Raw genomic sequence first — 18,236 nt, forward strand, 5'->3', positions numbered from 1 at the left:
GCATGTGTGTGTGTGAAACAGACCCCTCCCCCAACCCCCACCCAGGTGGGCTTGGCACAGAGGCAGGGTGATGGCAGTCCTGCACCCTCCCTGGCAATCTGCATTTATTAATGAGATGACAGCACTGGATCTCCAAACGGCTTGCTCCCCACCTTGGTCGCAAGCTCTTCTTCCCACACATTGCTTGAGGAGGTGGTTTGGAGGTGGGACTCGGGGTGGGACATGTGCAGCAGGTGAAGTGGAACTGTACAGTATCCATCGGCCCTGGGCCTTGGTGTGACCAGGCACGAGTGGAGCTCAGACCCCTGGCTGCCCTGTAGCTTGCCCTGAGTAACTGTCCTGTGGGCTTCCCGGGACAGAGAGGACCGTCTGGGCACTGCCCTGGCCAAGGGGTCCCCGTGCAGGTCTGGCTTTCTCTGCTGGTTATGGACAAGTTTCTCAGAGCTCCTGGCAGCATTGTAAGATAGTAGCTCCCCTGGCCACCTCCTCTGTGACCCCCACTTCCCCTTCTGCACGCCCCACCCCTAATCCCAGCTCCTTGCCTGCGGCCTAGCAGCACTAATCATCCATTTGTGCATCTGAAGGCACCGGGCTAGCTTCTGGGAACACACCAGTGAACAAGGCTCACTTCCCAGCCCGAGGAGCACCAGGTGAAGGGGACTTCCTGCAGGGATGTCCCCATGGTGAACCTGAAGGCCCCACATGCTGGCTTGCCCCTTTTCCTGCCTGCACTGTGACTCCAGTTGCACCAGGAGGGCAGGTCTCTGGGGGATGCTTCAGAGAATGCTCTAGAATCTTAGGCCTGTGGTCATGGGAGGGGTCATTTGGACCATTTTTCTGCCTTCAGAGAGGGCCTGCACTTAAGCCTCTCTGTACAGAGAAATCCGTGCTATACTTGGCCTTGCTGGATCATCAGCTTTCCCAGGCTGGGTCCAGACTGGTTGGGTGAGCTGTCCCTGCCCTGCTTATGGGGCCTGGCACAGTTCAGGGCTGGGATTTCCATGAGCCCAGACCAGGTATCCTCCAGGAAAAGCAGTGCCCAGCCCCTTACTGCTGCACCCTTTGCCCTGGGCCCTGCTGCACTGACCTTCCTCATGGGCACAGGAACCCTTCTCCTGGGCCTCCCCACGGGCTGCTTGAATTCTCCTGACATCCCAGCTAGGCCCTGGGGCCGGATGTGTCCCCAGAGCAGCCAGAGAGGGAGGTTCTGCCTTTACCCCCAGCTCTTGCTCACCTTCAGCCCTCTTGTTCCTGGTCCAGCTCTCTGACCTCAGTCCTTGCTGGCTTTAGGTTTACCAGCCTCAGACAGGAGGGAAGCCTTCCTCCTGGGATTGAGGAGCTCCTGGTGGTTGGAGATTTTTTTCAGGGGTGGAGGTGAGCCTGCTCCCGGGATGGCCTCCCACGCTTGCCCAGGCCTTGTCATCCTGCGCCTCGACTCTGGCCAGGCCTGGAAGGAGGAGGTCTCAGCCCCTCTGTGGGTGGGGGGTGTGGGGGGGCGTCTCCTGTCCCTGCCACACTGCTTGGTGTAATTCCTTGGGTAGTCTTGGGGGTGCAGTGACTGCTGGACTCTGCTATCCAGGGTGCTGGCTGGCATGGCTTCACAGGCTGGGCCTCTCTGAGCCTCTCGGCGGGGTCTGTCTTTGGCCCTTCTCTGCCTTCCAGGTTCCTGTCCCCTGTCCCAAGTCCCCGAATCCCCTTCAGCTTCGGGATCCCTGTGGCCAGCTCTCAGGAACAGACCGGCTGCTCACCCCCCATACCTCCCTCACCTGTGTTGGTTTTATTTGGAGCAAAGTGAGTTATCGCTGTAGGGGGTAATTTGCCCTGAGTTTTTAATGGTTGATAGAGGCTTGCTCTATTAACCCTCTCAAGGGCATTGTCACTTAATACAGGGAGGAAAATGCTTTAATTAAAAAATTCCCAGTGTGGAATCACTGGTGTGGCGTCAGACTGATGGGGAGCCAGGGTCCCGCTGCAGTTCCTTGCAGGTGGCAGATGCACATTTGGGAAGGTGTGGAGAGTGACCTTTGCTATAATGGGATCGCCCCAGAGACTTTGCCCTTTAGTGACCTTTAAAAGGCTCGTATTTAGGATGGAGACGAGGTGGCTTAGAAAGAACTGGCAATTCAGTGACGACCCTTGGTAAGGCTGACCAGGGGGTAGGACCGTGGTTCTTGTTCAACGGGGGTCACAGAGTCAGAGATACATGGAGCTGGAGGTAGCCCCCGTGCCTCCCTGACATTTCATGGGTGGTGACTCTGTCACTCTTAAGAGGGGAGAGACGTGTCTCAGGTCACCTGTCCAGGCTGGCGGCACTGTCCCTAGGAAAAGGAGCAGGCCTGCACCAGAGCGAGAAGGATTTGCATATTTCTGGCTGGTGTGGTCAAAGACACACATGGAAGTATGGAAGTATTTGGGGATGGGACCCCTCCCACCCCCGGAAATTAGGAAACCCTCGGCTTTGGGTCTTTGTGGTGGTAGCTGTTAGGTGGACAGCTGGTTGGCTGGTCTCTGAGTGTGTTTCTGTCAGCATGCACAACCTGGAGAAAAGTGCTCTGGCCCCAGGAGTTGCAGGAGGGAGAGTCACGTGCTTTGGGGTCCCAGGGAATCTTCTTCTCGTCCCCCAGGCTTTCCTTATTCTCATGTTCAGGATGGTGGGGGTATAAAGTCCTGCTGGGGTCACAGCCTCCTCCCACCCTGCTTCTGGCTGGGCATGGAGCTGGGACCTGGATAGCAGAGTGGTGGGCGGTCCCTAGCCGTGACGATGTGGGGCCATGCATGGTTTGGGCAGAAATCCAGTCTGAGAGGAAAGACGTGGACAGCATTCTTGGAGGGCAGGAGACAGTGGGTGGCATTTGGGGACACTTGCTGTGTGGTCCTTGTCAGCCAGATTTCAGCTGCCAGTCACCATGAGCCACGTGGGCCAATTTCCCGCCATGGGCGGCCCCGTGGTGTGGCATGAAAACAGAAAAGCAGGGGCCTGAGCTTTTAAGAGGGTTTTCCTGGCCCCCAGCACAGCCAACCGAGTGGAATTTTTCAGAGGTTACTCCAAGAAGAGGTTGACTTTAGCTGCTTGTTAAGTTGGCGTGATGGACAAAAGCCTTGGTTACTCTCTGCCCAGCCAGTGGGCAGCAGCAGGAGACCCCAGCCACACCCAGGTAAACAGGAGCACAACCTCTGGTCTTCTAAATCATTTTTAATATGTTACAGGCAACAGAATGACAACGTGGCTCAGATTATACAGCACGGCAGGGTCTAGATAGTAAGCCCTCCCCCCCCCCCCATCCTGGATAAAATCAATATGCTTCTTTATGAGTACTATTGAAAAAAATACAAACATTCTTCAGGAGCCAGAGTCCAAGAGAGTCCACAGGGTATGGTGGGAGTCGGGGTAGGGGAGGGGGTTGTTCCATCATCTACGGGGACAGTAGGGCCGGGCTCTGGGGGAGGGGAAGGAGTCTCTTCAAGGCATGGAGAAGCTTTGGCCACCCCAACCCTTGCTGTGAGCTTCAGGCAGTGAGAAGCAGCAGAAAGGGGACAGGGAGCGCGGGGTGGCCACGGTGTTTGTCCGCTTGTCCACAGTCTTCATCACAGATCTGGTAGGATCCAGCCAGCACATTGGTAGGTAGGGGAGGGCAGAGAAGGGGTAGGAGCCTTCCTCTCCATGGTGGTGGGGAGCACCCCTCGGCTTGCGGAGGGAGCGAGGCTCTGAGTCTTGCTGACCTGGGAGGAGGAAGAACAGAGGTCATGTTGAATGTGAGGAGTCCCCAGCAGTGTCCGAGCCGTGAGAGCAGTGGCCCCCTGCTACAGCTCTAGGGGCCATGGGGCCGGGGTTCTTTGTGATGGTGGGGGATGGGTGTATATGTCAGGGACGCTGGGCAAGGCGGGCAGTGGAGCTAGGATTAGGGTGCACTCTGGGTGTGGAGCTGGGGGAGAACACGAGGCAAGGATTGGGGGCCGCTGGGCTGCTGAGGGCTTGTGTGGAGTCTGGGTCTCTGTTCTTCCACTCAATGGCTATGCGGACTTTGATGTTACCTGGCCTCAGTTTCTTCATTTCTACAATGGGGGTGGTGACAAGTGCTCTTCACACCTCAGGGGAGAGATGGCTCAGCTGAGGAGGCTGAAGGGAATGTGTTTCGGGCTACATACTTGTTGTTGCGAATGAGCGGAACGTGTCACAGGAAGAAATGCAGAGCTTGGCAGGCCCAGGACTTCAAAGCGAGACCCCGTGGGGAGTTTTGCTCGCAGAGCTTGGGCCCCCCCCCCCCACTTGCAGCGCCGACGCCCCCTCACCTCAGCTGGACCACAGCCGCAGTGTCATGAGCAGGTTAAATCCAGCCACCTTCAGGAGGAGGAGGCGCAGCCCGATCACTGACAGGTTTTGAAAGTTTAGGTTCATGTCTGTAAAACCAAGGGGCCACAGTGGTTATGGGTGGGCACGGTGGAGGTCTGCCCAGCTCCAGGTGACACAACGTGGTTTTCCCCAAAGCAGAGCGGGGCAGTGGGGGTGGTCTTCGGCCTGTGTGCATGCCCCTTGCAAGTATTCTTTGTGTGCTGCTCCAGGGTCAACAGTAAGAGCGCTGCACGGGGCGCTTGTTTCAGTGCTGAGCCTCTCTGGGCCCCGGGGGTGGGAGTAGGTGCTCAGAAATGAACATCACGGTTCCTAGGCCCCTCAGTGAGAACCTAGTGGCTGAGCCGCAGCGGATATGACTCAGTAGGGCCAACTCAGATGGAAACCGCTATGGGCCCAGGGTAGGTGGTGAGGGGTGGAGGAGGACCCTGGAGAGACAAGACCACTGCCTACAGCAGACAGGAGGACTGCTGCTGTTCTGGGCGGAAGATAGAACCCCTGGCTAGGCAGGGACCATCCGGGGGACCTGAGTTCAGTGCTGTACATAAGGGAGTCAGGCTGTCCACAGCAGGGCCACCCTGCTGCTCTCTCTGGTTCTCCTCACCACAGGGCTATGGAAAGGGACACAGAGGCCCGGGAATGAGTCATTGGTCCAGTAAAACGAGAGACCCATCCTCAAAGCACTTAGAAGGGAAAGGAAGTTAGACAACGCTGAGAGGGATTCAAGAGAGACCTGGGTAGCTCTGGGCAGTCTCTAACTGCTGCTCCTGTTTCTCACACTTTTCCTTCCCAGATCCACTAATTCTTCCAACCTCCCCTCGCCAGTCAGGGTGACTGTGAGTCCATCACGTCCCCAGCCCTGTGCCAAGCTGGGCTGCACCCCGCTCTTACCTGTTTCAAAGCTTTTCTCTACCAACTTGGCATCACAGGACGCATCTGCAAGGAGAAACAAAGACATTTTCTTAGAGTCCAGAGCATGCTGCCTTTCCCAGCCCAGACCTCCCTGGTGTTGGCCGGTGAACATCTACAGCCTTTCCATGTTCTCTTGTGGGGAGAGCTGGAAGGAACTTAGGCTACCTGCTGTGGAGGGCTGCTGGCCTCGAGAGGCCCAGTGGTTGTGCAAAGCACATATTCCATGACCCAGGCCACAAGGACCCATCACACACACACTCTGTCTACGGGCAGGCTCCAGTCTGGCCTTCAGCAGGGGGAGTGAGCCACAGACAGTGTCAAGGGCCATAGGGTGTAGATACTTCCGTATGTTCCAAAGCATACTGATTCCTGTACCCTGGATTTGTTTCTCAGTGTATGGTGCTCTCATTGACTCAGTTGCTCTGGCATAAAATTCAGAGGCCTTGCTCCATCCCCTCTTTTCCTTCTCATTCCTGTAAGCTTCCACCTTTGAATCCCACTTTGGTGTTGGCCACACAACTTCCCCGCAACCACTCCGCCCAGGCCTCCATGACCTCTGCTGTGGTCTCCTGTCTCCTTCCCCTCCTGGCCTATGATCCACTCCTCGCAGGGCAGCAGACTGATCTTTTCAAAGTAAAGTAGGTGTCACTCCCCTGCTGCAAGCCACCAGTCGTTTCCCAGCATGCTTGGGACCCCACCTGCCCTCTCACGGCCCGTGAGGCCCTGGCAGCTGGTCCTCCCCTGCTTCTTCCCACTCACTTCCCGTGCTCTCCCCTTCTCTCATTGGGCCCCTGTCTCAGGCCTCCGTAGGGTCCATTCCCTGGCTTTGGCCTGACAACTACCTTCTTCCCTTTTGAGTCTGAGCTCAAACAGCGTGTCCTCAGAGAGCCCTGCCCTGACTTTTGTCGCTAAGGTGGCTCCTTCCTCAACCCCGACTTAAAGCTTTCTCACAGCCCAAAGTTACATGGATGTTCTCCTGCTTGTTGATGGTGTCCCCTAACTAGAATGGAGCTTCCTCTGGGCAGAGCCAAGGTTTTCCTCCTCCACTCTAGCACCTGGTATGTTGTGCTCTCACAGTCAATGGCTGTTGAATGACTGAGTGGCCGGGTGAGGTGGAGCTGGGAGAGAGCTTTCAGCAGATGACGAGATGTAAGGGGCAAACAGCCTGAGCAAAGGCGGGAGGTGGGAACTCAGAGCTGGTGAGGCTGAGGCTGGCTCAGTGCTCTCTCCTGTCACCTCCTCTTCATCTGCTTTTCACCTAGGACTTTCTGTGGAGGGTTAGGATGGGGCTCACTGGGCCCCTGTGTAAAGCAGGTGGGAGCTTTGCTGATAGCTGATGAGACCGAGACCACCAATAAGATATGAGATACCCTGGACCTGAGCTCCGGGCAGAACCAGGCATCTCCTGAAGTGAGGAGGCTCAGCTTGCTAAGACTTTGCAAAAAGGCTGTACTCACCTGAGGAGGAAAGGAATGTGTGATTACTGAAGGCATCTTGACATGAAAGTCTGCTGTTTTGGCTCCAGGCCAAGGCACCGTAGCTCTTGGAATCTAAGGACTTCATGTTCAGCACGGTGTGGCTTGTGAAGACTGTTTCGGATTCTGTACGTTGTGACACATTGGTTTGAGAATCAAAATCAGTTAATAGACACATGGAGAGTTTGCTGGATTTTGAGTCCGAGCTTCTCAGCTGGTAGACTGCGGGCTGAGGGTCTGTGATATCTGCGGGCCGAAAGAACTGCAGTTAGGCCATGCTCCTGTTTCCCTCTTTGCCCAGCCCAGGCCAGAGTCCAGGTGCCAGTGATGGACAAGAGTGGGGCTCTAGGGAGCTGGCAAGCCATATTCTCAGGCGTCACATGGGAAATATTCTAACATTTTAGAAACCGGATGCTCACAAGGACCTGGGGCCTCAGGGACAGGCCACAAGTCCTGTCCATGTCACGCAGGGAAACCAGAAATGCAGGGCTACTGATATTGCTCATTCTCCTTATAGATAATAGGGCTTCAAGCCTCCGCAAGCCTACTCAGTGCTACAGCTCTGGCAGGCCAAAGACAAAAGAGAGAAAAGGCCCAGCTAACCAAACCGGGAGGCTACAGGCGTCTCCTCCACTTCGGCAGGCACCGGGGATTTCTGATACGTGGACATTAAGTTGGAAAACCAATAGTATTACCAGGGGATGTCTCTCTCATCACTAAATGTCTTGGACTACAAGTTAGAACACCCATTCACAAGCCCTGGCCCCACCCTTTCCTAGACAGAAGGCCTTGAACAAGTCAGCTTCTTGAGTCCCCCGAGTTTCCTCTGTAAAATGGAAAAGCTGCCTCATCCAGTTTCCTAACAGAGGTTTCTCCAAGTAGAATTATATGGAGGGGCAGGCATTTGGCTTCCGTGGTTAAGACACCTGCTAGGATGCTGGCATCCCAGACAGAGTACCTGGGCTCGGTCCCTTGCCCTGACTCCTGATTGCAGCTTCCTGCTACTGTAGACCCAGGGAGGTGGTGATGATGGCTCAGGTAATTGGAACCTGGATTGAACTGCTGGCTCCTGGCCGTAGGCCCCTGCCAGGGCCATTCTGGGCATTGCGGACTGAACCAGTGGATGGGAACTCTCTCTTTTTCTGTCTCTCTGCCTCACAATAAATAAATAACTAAACAATTTTAAAAGTAAAATAATTAAGTACGCCGTGAAGCCCTGAGCTGCTGTGAGGAGCTGGAGCTGCTGGTACTGCCGGATGGCTGATCCCGAGAATCGCCGTCACAGACTGTGCCTCAGCCCAGGAAGCAGGAGCCGCTGCAGGCTTCTCCTTAGTGCGGAGACGCACTCTGCAGTGTTTCTGGCGGATTCCGTGTTTGTACCGTGAGTCTCATTGTTGATTCTTTCTGACCTCAGCCTTCAGAGGAGGAAGCAAGGTTTGCCAGGAGGATTAACACACTGGGACCACCCAGAGAGTTTCCAGTAGGGCCGGCTGGGGGTTAGAATTTCCTGCCCTGTGGTTCTCTCCCCCAGCTTCTCACTGCACACACAAGGTTTCTCAGACCCCAGCGATGATGTGTCCCGCTTCCCGGGCCAGCTGGGGTGGCCTTGGCACAGCAGACACTCGGCTGAACCCAAAACCAAAGCAGCCAGCGCTTGGCACAGCCCAGGGCTGCTGAGTCAGGGCGGCGCTGCCTGCAGTGGAGGGCCCTGCAGCAGCAGAGCAGGGAGCCCGGCACCAACACCACCGCGGGCCACGACCCTGAGGTCTAACCTCGCTAGGAGGGGAGAGACGGGAAGGCGTTCTCTCCCCTCCCACAGCCCCAGTGGATTCCTTAGTCAGCAGGGGGAGGGGTGGTCTCGGGCAGGACTGGGGAGGGCTATAAGGAAGAGCACGGAAATACAGAGAGAATGTGGCTTTGAGGAGAAGGCAGAGGATCAGGTGCCACCGAATAGTTTGGCTTCACAGGGGAAAGAGATTCCCTGTGAGGACCAGAAGTCCAACTTGGAGTCCAGCTTAAACACTAACTGAAGTCCTGGGGCCTGATGGTGTCAGATTCGAGAAGATCAAGATCTCTGTTCAGTTTTACAGCCTCCAGCTACATGTGGTTATGTAAATGAACATAAGATTAAACAGAAGATTATGTTAACCCACAAAGATTAAAACTAATTAAAAATGAAAACTTCCTCTCTCTCTCTCTCTCTCTCTCTGCAATTCTGATTTTCAAATAAATAAAATCAATCTTAAGAAAAAGGGGGATGCTAGTGTTGTGACACAGTGGGTTAATCTGCTGCCGGCATCACCGCCATCCCATATGAGCGCTGGTTCAAGTCCCGGCTTCTCTACTTCTAGCTCCCTGCTAATGTACCAGGGAAGGCAGTGGATGATGGCCCAAATGGGAGACCTGGATGGGGTTCCAGGCTCTTGGCTTCAAACAGCCGTGGCTGTTGCAGCGATTTGGGGAGCGAACCAGCAGATGCAAGATCTCTCTCTCCATCTCTCTCTCTGTAACTCTGCCTTTCAGATAAATAAAATAAACCTTTAAAAAAATAAGTAAAAAATAAAAAAAAAATTGAGAGCTCAAAAGCCACATGGAACTGGTGACTGTTTTACTGGACACTGGAGATTGACAGAACATGTCCTTCATCACAGGAAGCTCTACTGGATAGGATTGGTCTAGACAGAGCAATGGCACAGAGGATGAGATTTTGAGGAATGGCAGTGGGGCTTAGCGTGAGACTCAAAAACCATCGAGAAGTCTATGAAGGGTGACTGCTGAGAGCAGGCCAATTGCTGCTCAGCTTTGCTGACGAGAATCAAGAGGAAACAGCAATAAAATGGAGTCAGAAGTGAGGGTGAGGTGACTTTTAGCCCCTCTCCATCTTACTTCCCTACCTGCAGTTTTGCTTTTGTTCCTCTTGTCCAGCTTCTACCTCACTCAATATTTTTAGGCCAAAAGAGAAAGCTGCACTGGAGGTATTTGATATTTTTAGTCTCCTTTTACTTTCGTCCCAATTTAACTCCAGCTGCTTTTAATTAGGAGGTCGTTGGGGTCCATATGTGAGAGCCCCACGGGGAGAAACATTCTACTCCACCCAATCAAGCAAAACACATCCCACCACTGATGACATCAGAAGGTAGCCTCAGGAAGACCAGATCAATTTTTCAATGTGGAAGTTCAGTTATTTTAGCTCCTAATCTGTCATTTTAATTCAAAACCACCTGCATAGCATATGTCTGAATACTCTTGTAGTTTTTCTTTTTTAATTTAAGAGGGAGATGTGGGCGGGGGAGAGGGAGAGAGAGGCAGACCAAGAGAGAGCTGGCATCTGCTGGTTTACTCCCTAAATGTTCACATTGGTCTTGGATTGGGAGCAGAGGTTGGGGCAGAAGCTGGAGCAGGAACTCAATCCAGGTCTTCCATATAGATGGCAGGGACCCAATCACTTGAGCCAACACCCACTGCCTCTCAGGGTCTGCATTGGCTGGAAGCTGGAGTCAGGAGTTGGACTGGCTATCAAACTTAGGAACTTGAACACGGGATGTGGGCTTCTTAACAGCTCAGCTCAGTGCCTGCCCTGCTCAAGTACTTTAGATGCCCAGGGCACAGCAGAGATTGAAGACTCCCTTACCATTGAATCTGTGCTCTATAGTTACCTACCAGGAACCCGAAACAAGAATTTGTGATACAGAGTCTGGGTCACACCGAGGCTGTGATGATCATTGGGAAACAGGGAGCATGGGAGACTTACTGGGACTAATGGAAACTCTGGTGCATTTACCAAATCCAAAGTGGGAGGAACACCTCACACCACTCCCGATGTCCCCATCACAGAAACCCTTAAGTGTGTCCTCCTCTGAGAAGAGGGCAGGCCCCCTTAGAGCCCACCAAGGGAGGAGAGAGGTGCTTCCTACATCCTGTACCACCCATGATCGGCACTGTTTCTTCTCACCCTCACATCTGCTCTGCATTTTCAGGTTGGGTCCCGATCTCCCAGTGACTGGCCCCAGCTCCAGTTTCTGTGTGCTCCTGAAAGTTGTAGTATTTCTTTCCCTCAATGCCTAAAAAGACACTTTTTTGCCTGGCCTGCTTATCGTATGATTTATCGTCAGATGTGTTTGCTTAGGCCAAAAGGCATGTGCTTGGTTTATTCCTAAGTCCAACCTTTTCCTGATGTTCTTCCTGCCTGGAACTCTCCTTTTCTTTTCTCTTTTTTTTTTTTTTTTGACAGGCAGAGTTGGACAGTGAGAGAGAGAGACAGAGAGAAAGGTCTTCCTTTGCCGTTGGTTCACCCTCCAATGGCCGCCGCGGCCGGCGCGCTGCGGCCGGCGCACCGCGCTGATCCAATGGCAGGAGCCAGGAGCCAGGTGCTTCTCCTGGTCTCCCATGGGGTGCAGGGGTTAAGCACTTGGGCCATCCTCCACTGCACTCCCGGGCCACAGCAGTGGAAGAGGAGCAGCCGGGACAGAATCTGGCGCCCCAACTGGGACTAGAACCCTGGGTGCCGGCACCGCAGGCGAAGGATTAGCCTAGTGAGCTGCAACGCCAGCCCCCCTTTTCTTTTTTTTTTGCTCATCCAGATTTTAGCCATCCTTCAGGGCCCAATAAATCCTTTCTACCACGTAAAACTTCTCCATGTAGGCCGACATTCTAGACAGAACTCTATCTATACTGTACCCATTGACATCAACTGGTTATTATGAAACTAGTCTCCAGGTTGCTAAATTTACAAACTTTGACTAGTTTCTATATGATTCGGGGACAGGTCAGGCATCTATCTTAGACTTCTTCATATACTGTCTACCATTTTCTAGAGTGATGGCTACATAAAAGACATTAAAAGCATCCATTGAACAATTAAAGTCAAATTTTAATGTGTTTGACCTAGAGAGACACAGATATTGAAGATTAATAGTGATGCTTTTCCCCTTCCCAGACCTCTGTAAGACAATTACAACATGCGCAGTTATCCTCACCATAGTAATAAACGATACCCCAGACATGGGATTAGTGACAGTGGCCCATGGGGTTGCAAATGATGCCCCCTGCGATGACTCACCAGATATTATGGACACCTGGGTCCCTTTCCCAAATGTGAGTTTACCACTCATTCCTCCAATATTCACACCACAGATGACACCATTACAGAAACTCATGGGACCTACCTATGCATAAACAGGAGTAGTGCTGATCGTCCACAGGGTGGGAGAATCACACCCCTAAGAGTTAGACCTTCTGATCTTTATTTATTGGAAAGGCAAAATGTCACAGAGAGAGAGAGAGAGAGAGAGAGAGAGAGAGAGAATATGAGTGAGAGAGAGAGAGAAAAAAAAAGAGAAGGAGATTTTCTATCTACTGGGTTACTTCCCAAATGGCTGCAATGGCTAGACCAGGCCAGGCTGAACTCCACCTGGAGCCTGGAACTCTACCTGGTCTTCCACATGAGTGGCAGGGGCCCAAGGACTTGGGCCATTCTCTGCTGTTTTCCCAGGTGTATTAGTAGGGACATGGATTGGAAGCAAAGCACCTGGGACTTGAACAGGTGCTCTGATATGGGATGCCAGTGTCGCAAGCAGCCACACCACAACACCAACCCCTGTTACTGAGATTTTTTTAAAGACAATTTTTTCTTTTGGTAAAGTTCAATTTATCTTTTTCTTTTATTGTCTGTGCTTTAAATTTTTAAAAGCAAGTTAGAAGCAGAGAGACACATACACAGAAAGAGAGAGAGAGACAGAGAGACAGACAGAGAGATAGAAACAAAGAGGGCCAGTGCCGTGGCTCACTTGGCTAATCCTCCCCCTGCGGCGCCGGCACACCGGGTTCTGGTCCTGGTTGGGGCGCCGGATTCTGTCCTGGTTGCTCCTCTTCCAGTCCAGCTCTCTGCTGTGGCCTGGGAGGGCAGTGGAGGATGGCCCAGGTCCTTGGGCCCTGTACCTGCATGGGAAACCAGGAGGAAGCACCTGGCTCCTGGCTTCGGATCAGCGCAGCGCGCTGGCCGCAACACACTGGCCATAGTGGCCACTTGTGGGGTGAACCAACGGAAAAGGAAGACCTTTCTCTCTGTCTCTCTCTCTCTCACTGTCTAACTCTGCCTGTCAAAAAAAAAAAAAAAAAAAAAAAAGACAAAAAAAACCCCAAACCAAACAACAACAACAACAAACAAAGAAAGAGAACTCCCATTCCCTTATTCATTCCCCAGATGCCTGCCATTGGCCTCTGGCTTGGACTGAAGCCCACAGCCTGGAACTTAATTTAGATCTCCCACACAGGTGGCAGGGACCCACTTACTTCCATCACCACTGCTTCCCAGGGTCTGCTAACGTCAGGAGACAGAGCCGGGTATTGAACCCAGGCACTCTGATATGGGATGTGGGCATCCTAACCACTAAGCCAAATGTCTATCCCTGTGTTAAGATTCTTTGATATGTTCAATCCTTTTTTTCCTGCCCCATTCTGCTGCCATATCTTGGGCTGAGGTTGTGATTTCAAGTTATTCCAACAAACTAAGAATTCAGCAGAGCAAAAACCCCTGCTCAGGGCAACAGAATCCTGTTGGTACAAGAGTACTTGCTCACGATTCCTAAGGTCCCAGCCCAAGGACAATGGCCCCAGAGCATTGCGTGCTGGGTGGGAAATTTTCTGGGATGAGTGGAAAGAAGCACTTGGGATACTTCAGAAGAGGCTAAAACAAGGGCTTGAGTCAGCATCTTGAACAAAGAAGAAATGCTTACTTGGCTGGATGTTCAGTCTTGTCCCCGCTCCGAAGACTAGCCTGGTACCACTGCCATACCCCCCACTGCAGGCAAGGTCTTTGCGATAACCTTCCAGATGCTAATCTATTGGAACCCACTGGGGTCTTCAAGTACCATGCTGAAAGGCCCGCTGGGTCTATGATCCTTAGATCTCCCATTGCCCGAGGAAACTGTTGCCCTTCCTTTTACAATGATGTAAACTTTAACAGCAATGCCCTGATAATAACATTTCAGAAAAGCTTTGCAATTTACTGATCGCTTGCTATGTGCTAGGCATTATCTCCCATTATTATGATGCAATTATTGTCAGTTGGCTATTGAGAGAGTGCAGGCCTTATTCATATAGCTGATGAGGGTAGGTCCAGAATTTTCCTGAGAATTGCTATCCCTCTATACATTGCTGCCTCCAGGTTTTGTTATTTCATGTGGCATATTGCCATTCAGGTGGGGTGTGAGTCACTTTAACCCTTGGGAGAGGGTACAAAATTCTGCTCAAGTCTGGGGAAGACAATTGTATGAGTAGGTATGCTTATACCAGGTCCATCAGCCAGTCCAGAGAATTTAGCTACCTGCTGCCATGGAAGAGAATTTGTGTTTGCTGTTAACTAATCTCTTTCCCCCAAGGGCACTTAGCTAATTTCCTGAATGTTCAGATTATCTGGTACTGATATCATCAGCTTCGCTTGAAAGCTCCGAGTATCTGGAACTCTTTTTATGTTTCTATAAACTATTCTGCTTAGATTTTCATTTGCTCAATTGGTTCTCAGCACTCGTCTTTAATATGAGAAATGGGAACATTTTAAGTCACCAAGAGAGCTTATAGAAACAGAAAGTGGGTGCCTCCTATATCTGCATGTTTGCTATAAATAATTGCCTGTATTCTCATAGACAAATCATAGTTCTCTTTGTCCTATTCATTAGCATAGTCATACTTACATGAGTGCACAGCCAGCCTGGTCCCTGCTCCAAAGGTCAGCTTATTGTAGCTACCCAGACCATACACAATAGGAGAACGCTTTGCAAGAACTCTAACCTGAGCAGAACCAGCCTGGCCAGGGCACTGCCCTTCCTGTCCTTGTTTTCTGGACTCCTCCAGGTCAATCTTTCTTTGACAAGACAGAAAATTCTTGCATATCTCATCCCCCAGATTGCTGTGTAATAGTCCCACAGGCCTTTCCCTCAGCCTGGGGCTGGTCAAGCCTTCCTGGAGGGTGGATGCCCATTCTGGGTTCCATGACTAAAAGCAAAGAAGGGAAATTGGAAGAGAAGAGCCAGATTTCAACTGGGAAATGGATCTTGCAGGAAGCATGCACGGCACTGGCAATAGATGGAAGCCTTGGGTAGGGCTCAGTCATGAACTTTTTAAAGATCCTGTGTGTACATGGATTTTAAAATATTTTGCACCAAAATAAACTTAGCTTTTAATTTCATGTCCTATGAATCTTTTGAGGTACACTTGTATATTCCTTAAAATTGCCTTCTCTAGTTTCAAGAACTTGAAATTCAATTCTATATGTTAGCCTAATTTTATCCATTAAGTTTTCTGTGCTCTGATTTCTGTTCTATCCACTCCTGCAGACACAATTAGGGGCTTCATTGATGCTGATTATTTCTAATCATCACGAAACAGCATCACTTTATTTAGGCAATTTTTGAACACCTAGGCAACTGTGCAACAAGTGCTCCTGCCACCGTCAGCAACAGCTCCAGGACAGATCTGGATTAAATCCATACACAGGGTCTATACCACCCCAACAGTGTAGCTTTATCTGCCAGGAACAGTGGCAACTCCAAAGCCTTGCCCAAATGCATGAGTTTTTGGTTTTCCTTCCATCCACCTTCCCCCACACCTCGGAGCTGCATATTTCAAAGATGATTCTGGTCCTAATGGTGAAAAGTTTCCTTAGAACACCTACTTTCTGAGTTTCTCAAATGGAGACTTTATATAGTTATCAGCAAACCTCTTTCCTTTGTGTTGCCAAAACCCATTTGTGCTGCTTCTCTACCACAGATATTGTGATCTTTTTGCCTCTGAACTCTGGATCTTGAGAAATATGACGGGTTTCAGGCTTTCTAAGTCCAGCCTGAACCAAGCCATGGCAAGGAAGAGGCTTTGCTAAAACTCACAGAGGAGCTTTCCCCTGGAGAGATGGGCTTCCTCCTACCCCTGTGCATTTCATGGATTCTCTGATCTCCTTGTTCAGAGGCCTAAAAACTCTGTCTGTTGGGAAATACTTGCCCATTTCTAAACCACTGTGTTTTAACAAGTAATGACGCCTCCACTCAAGTCTTCCTCGGCTCTCCTAGCCAGAGGGCAGTCATTTCTTTGGTGACAGCTATGTGCCAGGCATTGTGCTGAGCTGTAGAGACAAGAGGATAAAGGAGGAGGGGTCCTGCCCTCACAGATCTTATGGCTCAGCAGAGGATGCACACAAGTCCCAAGTGCCTGGGATAGGCCTTTCTTTATACTCCCTTTGCAACTTGTATGTACCTGTACTATAGCATGAGTGACCCCTTATACTCAGATCTTGGACGGCAGAGAAGCTGCATTTTCCTCCATGCCTTTCTTCCTCTCTCTCTTTCTTTTCCCTTTATTTCCCTCATTACATCTAGGATAGTGCGTGGAATATAATAGTTGCTCAATAAATATTTATTGAATGCATAAACCCTCCAAATACTCAAATTCATTTTCCATGCAGTCCTGTTCTCTACCTTCTTTTATTAGAACTATTTCATTTCTCATTTAACTTCTGAATGGTTCTATTTCCCCAACTTGCTATTGTTTTTATAGCATTCTTTAGGCTTTAAGATCCTCCTGTATCTCTCAATTGGACATGGAGGTTTGCAAGAATGTGTCCCCAGTGTCTTGGGGAAGCTTAATTTAACATCTTTCATTGAAACTAACTGGTAGCCAAAATAAATCTTTTGACATAATCAGTCACAGTTGCTTTTCTGATAATGATCTAGAAACAGCAAAAGAGTCTGTCTCTGCAGTGATGAAAAGGCCAATTCCCATTGGCAATTACTACCATTAGAAAATAAACTACTATTAAACCAGTGACTGGGAATTCAAATTTAAAAACACTGAGCCTCATGAAGAAACATGAAAAATTAGTTCAGGAAGTCACAATTCATCATTGAAGAAAGCAGAACAACGACTTCTGTGTCTTTGGCAGAGCCACAGGCCAGGCACTTACGTGGATGTACTTGGAGTCTTGTTCCACTCCCGAGAGTGGGTGTTCTGCTGCTCTTCCCACACCCTGGTACAATGCAGTGCAAATACTGCCCTGCCTGTGCCACCTGGGATGGCTGCCCATGTCCACTTACAGCCTTCTTTCTTGGGAAACAGAGCCCTTAAACAGCATCAAACCATTGCTTTGATGAGAAATCTTCCTTTCTGATGTAACTTTATGCCCAATAAGTGGTCCCACTAAGTTTTGACTTCTCTCTCTGCCATACTATGTGCATCCTGCCAACCCAGTTCAATGACTTTACTGATCTCTTCAGAGGTGCTGAGCCACTGTCATGGTCACTGTGGTGAGAAGGCTCAGGATAGGCAAACTGAGGGCCAAATGATAGCTTTGGAGTTGTGGGGTCTTTCTTCACTGAGGGCAGGAGGGATGGTGGGGACAGCGTGGTGATATGGTCAACTATAAGGCTCCAGAATCAAATATATTTGAAGTACACACCAACTCTGTCATACTTAGCTGGGGTGAATTGCTTCTCCAAACTTCTGTTTTGCCATCTGTAAAATGGGCTACCTGTCATTAGGATGGATTTGAGCATTGAGTGAGAACTTATATGAAAGATGAAGTGTGGAGGCCTGGTGCTGTGGCATAATAGGCTAAGGCTCCACCTGCGGCACCGGATGCTGGTTTGTGTCCTGGCTGCTCCTCTTCCAATCCAGCTTTCTGCTTATGCCTGGGAAAGCAGTGGAAGATGGCCCAAGTGCTTGGGTCCTCGTATCCCTGTGGAAGACTTGGAAGAAGCTCCTGGCTTCTGGTTTTGGATCGGCTCAGTTCAAGCCATTGAGGCCATTTGGTGAGTGAACCAGTGGATGGAAGACCTTTGTCTATCTCTCGCTCTCTGTCTGTAACTCTATCTCTCAAATAAATAAATAAATAAATCTTTTTTTTTTTTTTTAAAGAAAGATGGATACGGTCACAGCTGCAGGTCAGGCATTTGGTGGAAAGTGGCTAATACAGGATGTTTCCCAGCAGTGCTTCACGGCGGGGGGAAGGGATGAGACTTCCTGCCCATTCCTGCCTACCCATCCCAGCACCTCGGCTAGGATGTCCCAGGAGGAGATAGGTCGTGGACCTGAGGGGAGGTAGTGCCAGGGCCTCGGTCACAGGGTGAGGGCGAGAAGAAACTTCTGTTTCAGAAACCTAACCGAGAGTGAAGTCTCTTTTTTTTTTTCTCAAAACACTGAGGTTTGTCCTCTGAAAACATCACGCGAAGCCCTGGTCTGGCACAGCCTCAATCATTTCATTAGAGCTGACACACTGAGGGTTACTCCCCGTCAACAAAGGACTCCTTCAAGAACAGAGATACCACACCACAGACCCTTACCGAGCGCTAGCCTTCCTTATTATAGTTTGTCTACAAAAATTCCCTCCCCCATTTCTATAATACTCACATGGGTGAACAACGAGGTCCGTCCCTCTTCCAAACATGAGTGTGTAGCTTCCCACTGACACCCAGTGAGGAAAGCCTTTGAAAAAACCCGTCTCATGTGAGCTCTGT

The 18,236-nt window shown here is 50.6% G+C and overlaps 1 gene segment (V, D, J or C); it reads right to left on the reverse strand.

Moving 5' to 3' along the window:
• Positions 1-3,175: 3,175 nt before the first annotated feature.
• LOC103351170 (T cell receptor alpha chain constant-like) overlaps positions 3,176-18,236 on the reverse strand; it is a 59,646-nt gene continuing 44,585 nt past the window's right edge. Inside the window, 4 exon segments of the C gene segment in view lie at positions 3,176-3,720; positions 4,291-4,398; positions 5,240-5,284; positions 6,718-6,981. Of these exon segments, the coding sequence occupies positions 4,292-4,398; positions 5,240-5,284; positions 6,718-6,913 (348 nt within the window).

Source organism: Oryctolagus cuniculus, chromosome 12, assembly GCF_051225735.1.
Source record: "Oryctolagus cuniculus isolate XC-2025 breed Fujian yellow rabbit chromosome 12, ASM5122573v1, whole genome shotgun sequence".
Lineage (NCBI taxonomy): Eukaryota > Metazoa > Chordata > Mammalia > Lagomorpha > Leporidae > Oryctolagus > Oryctolagus cuniculus.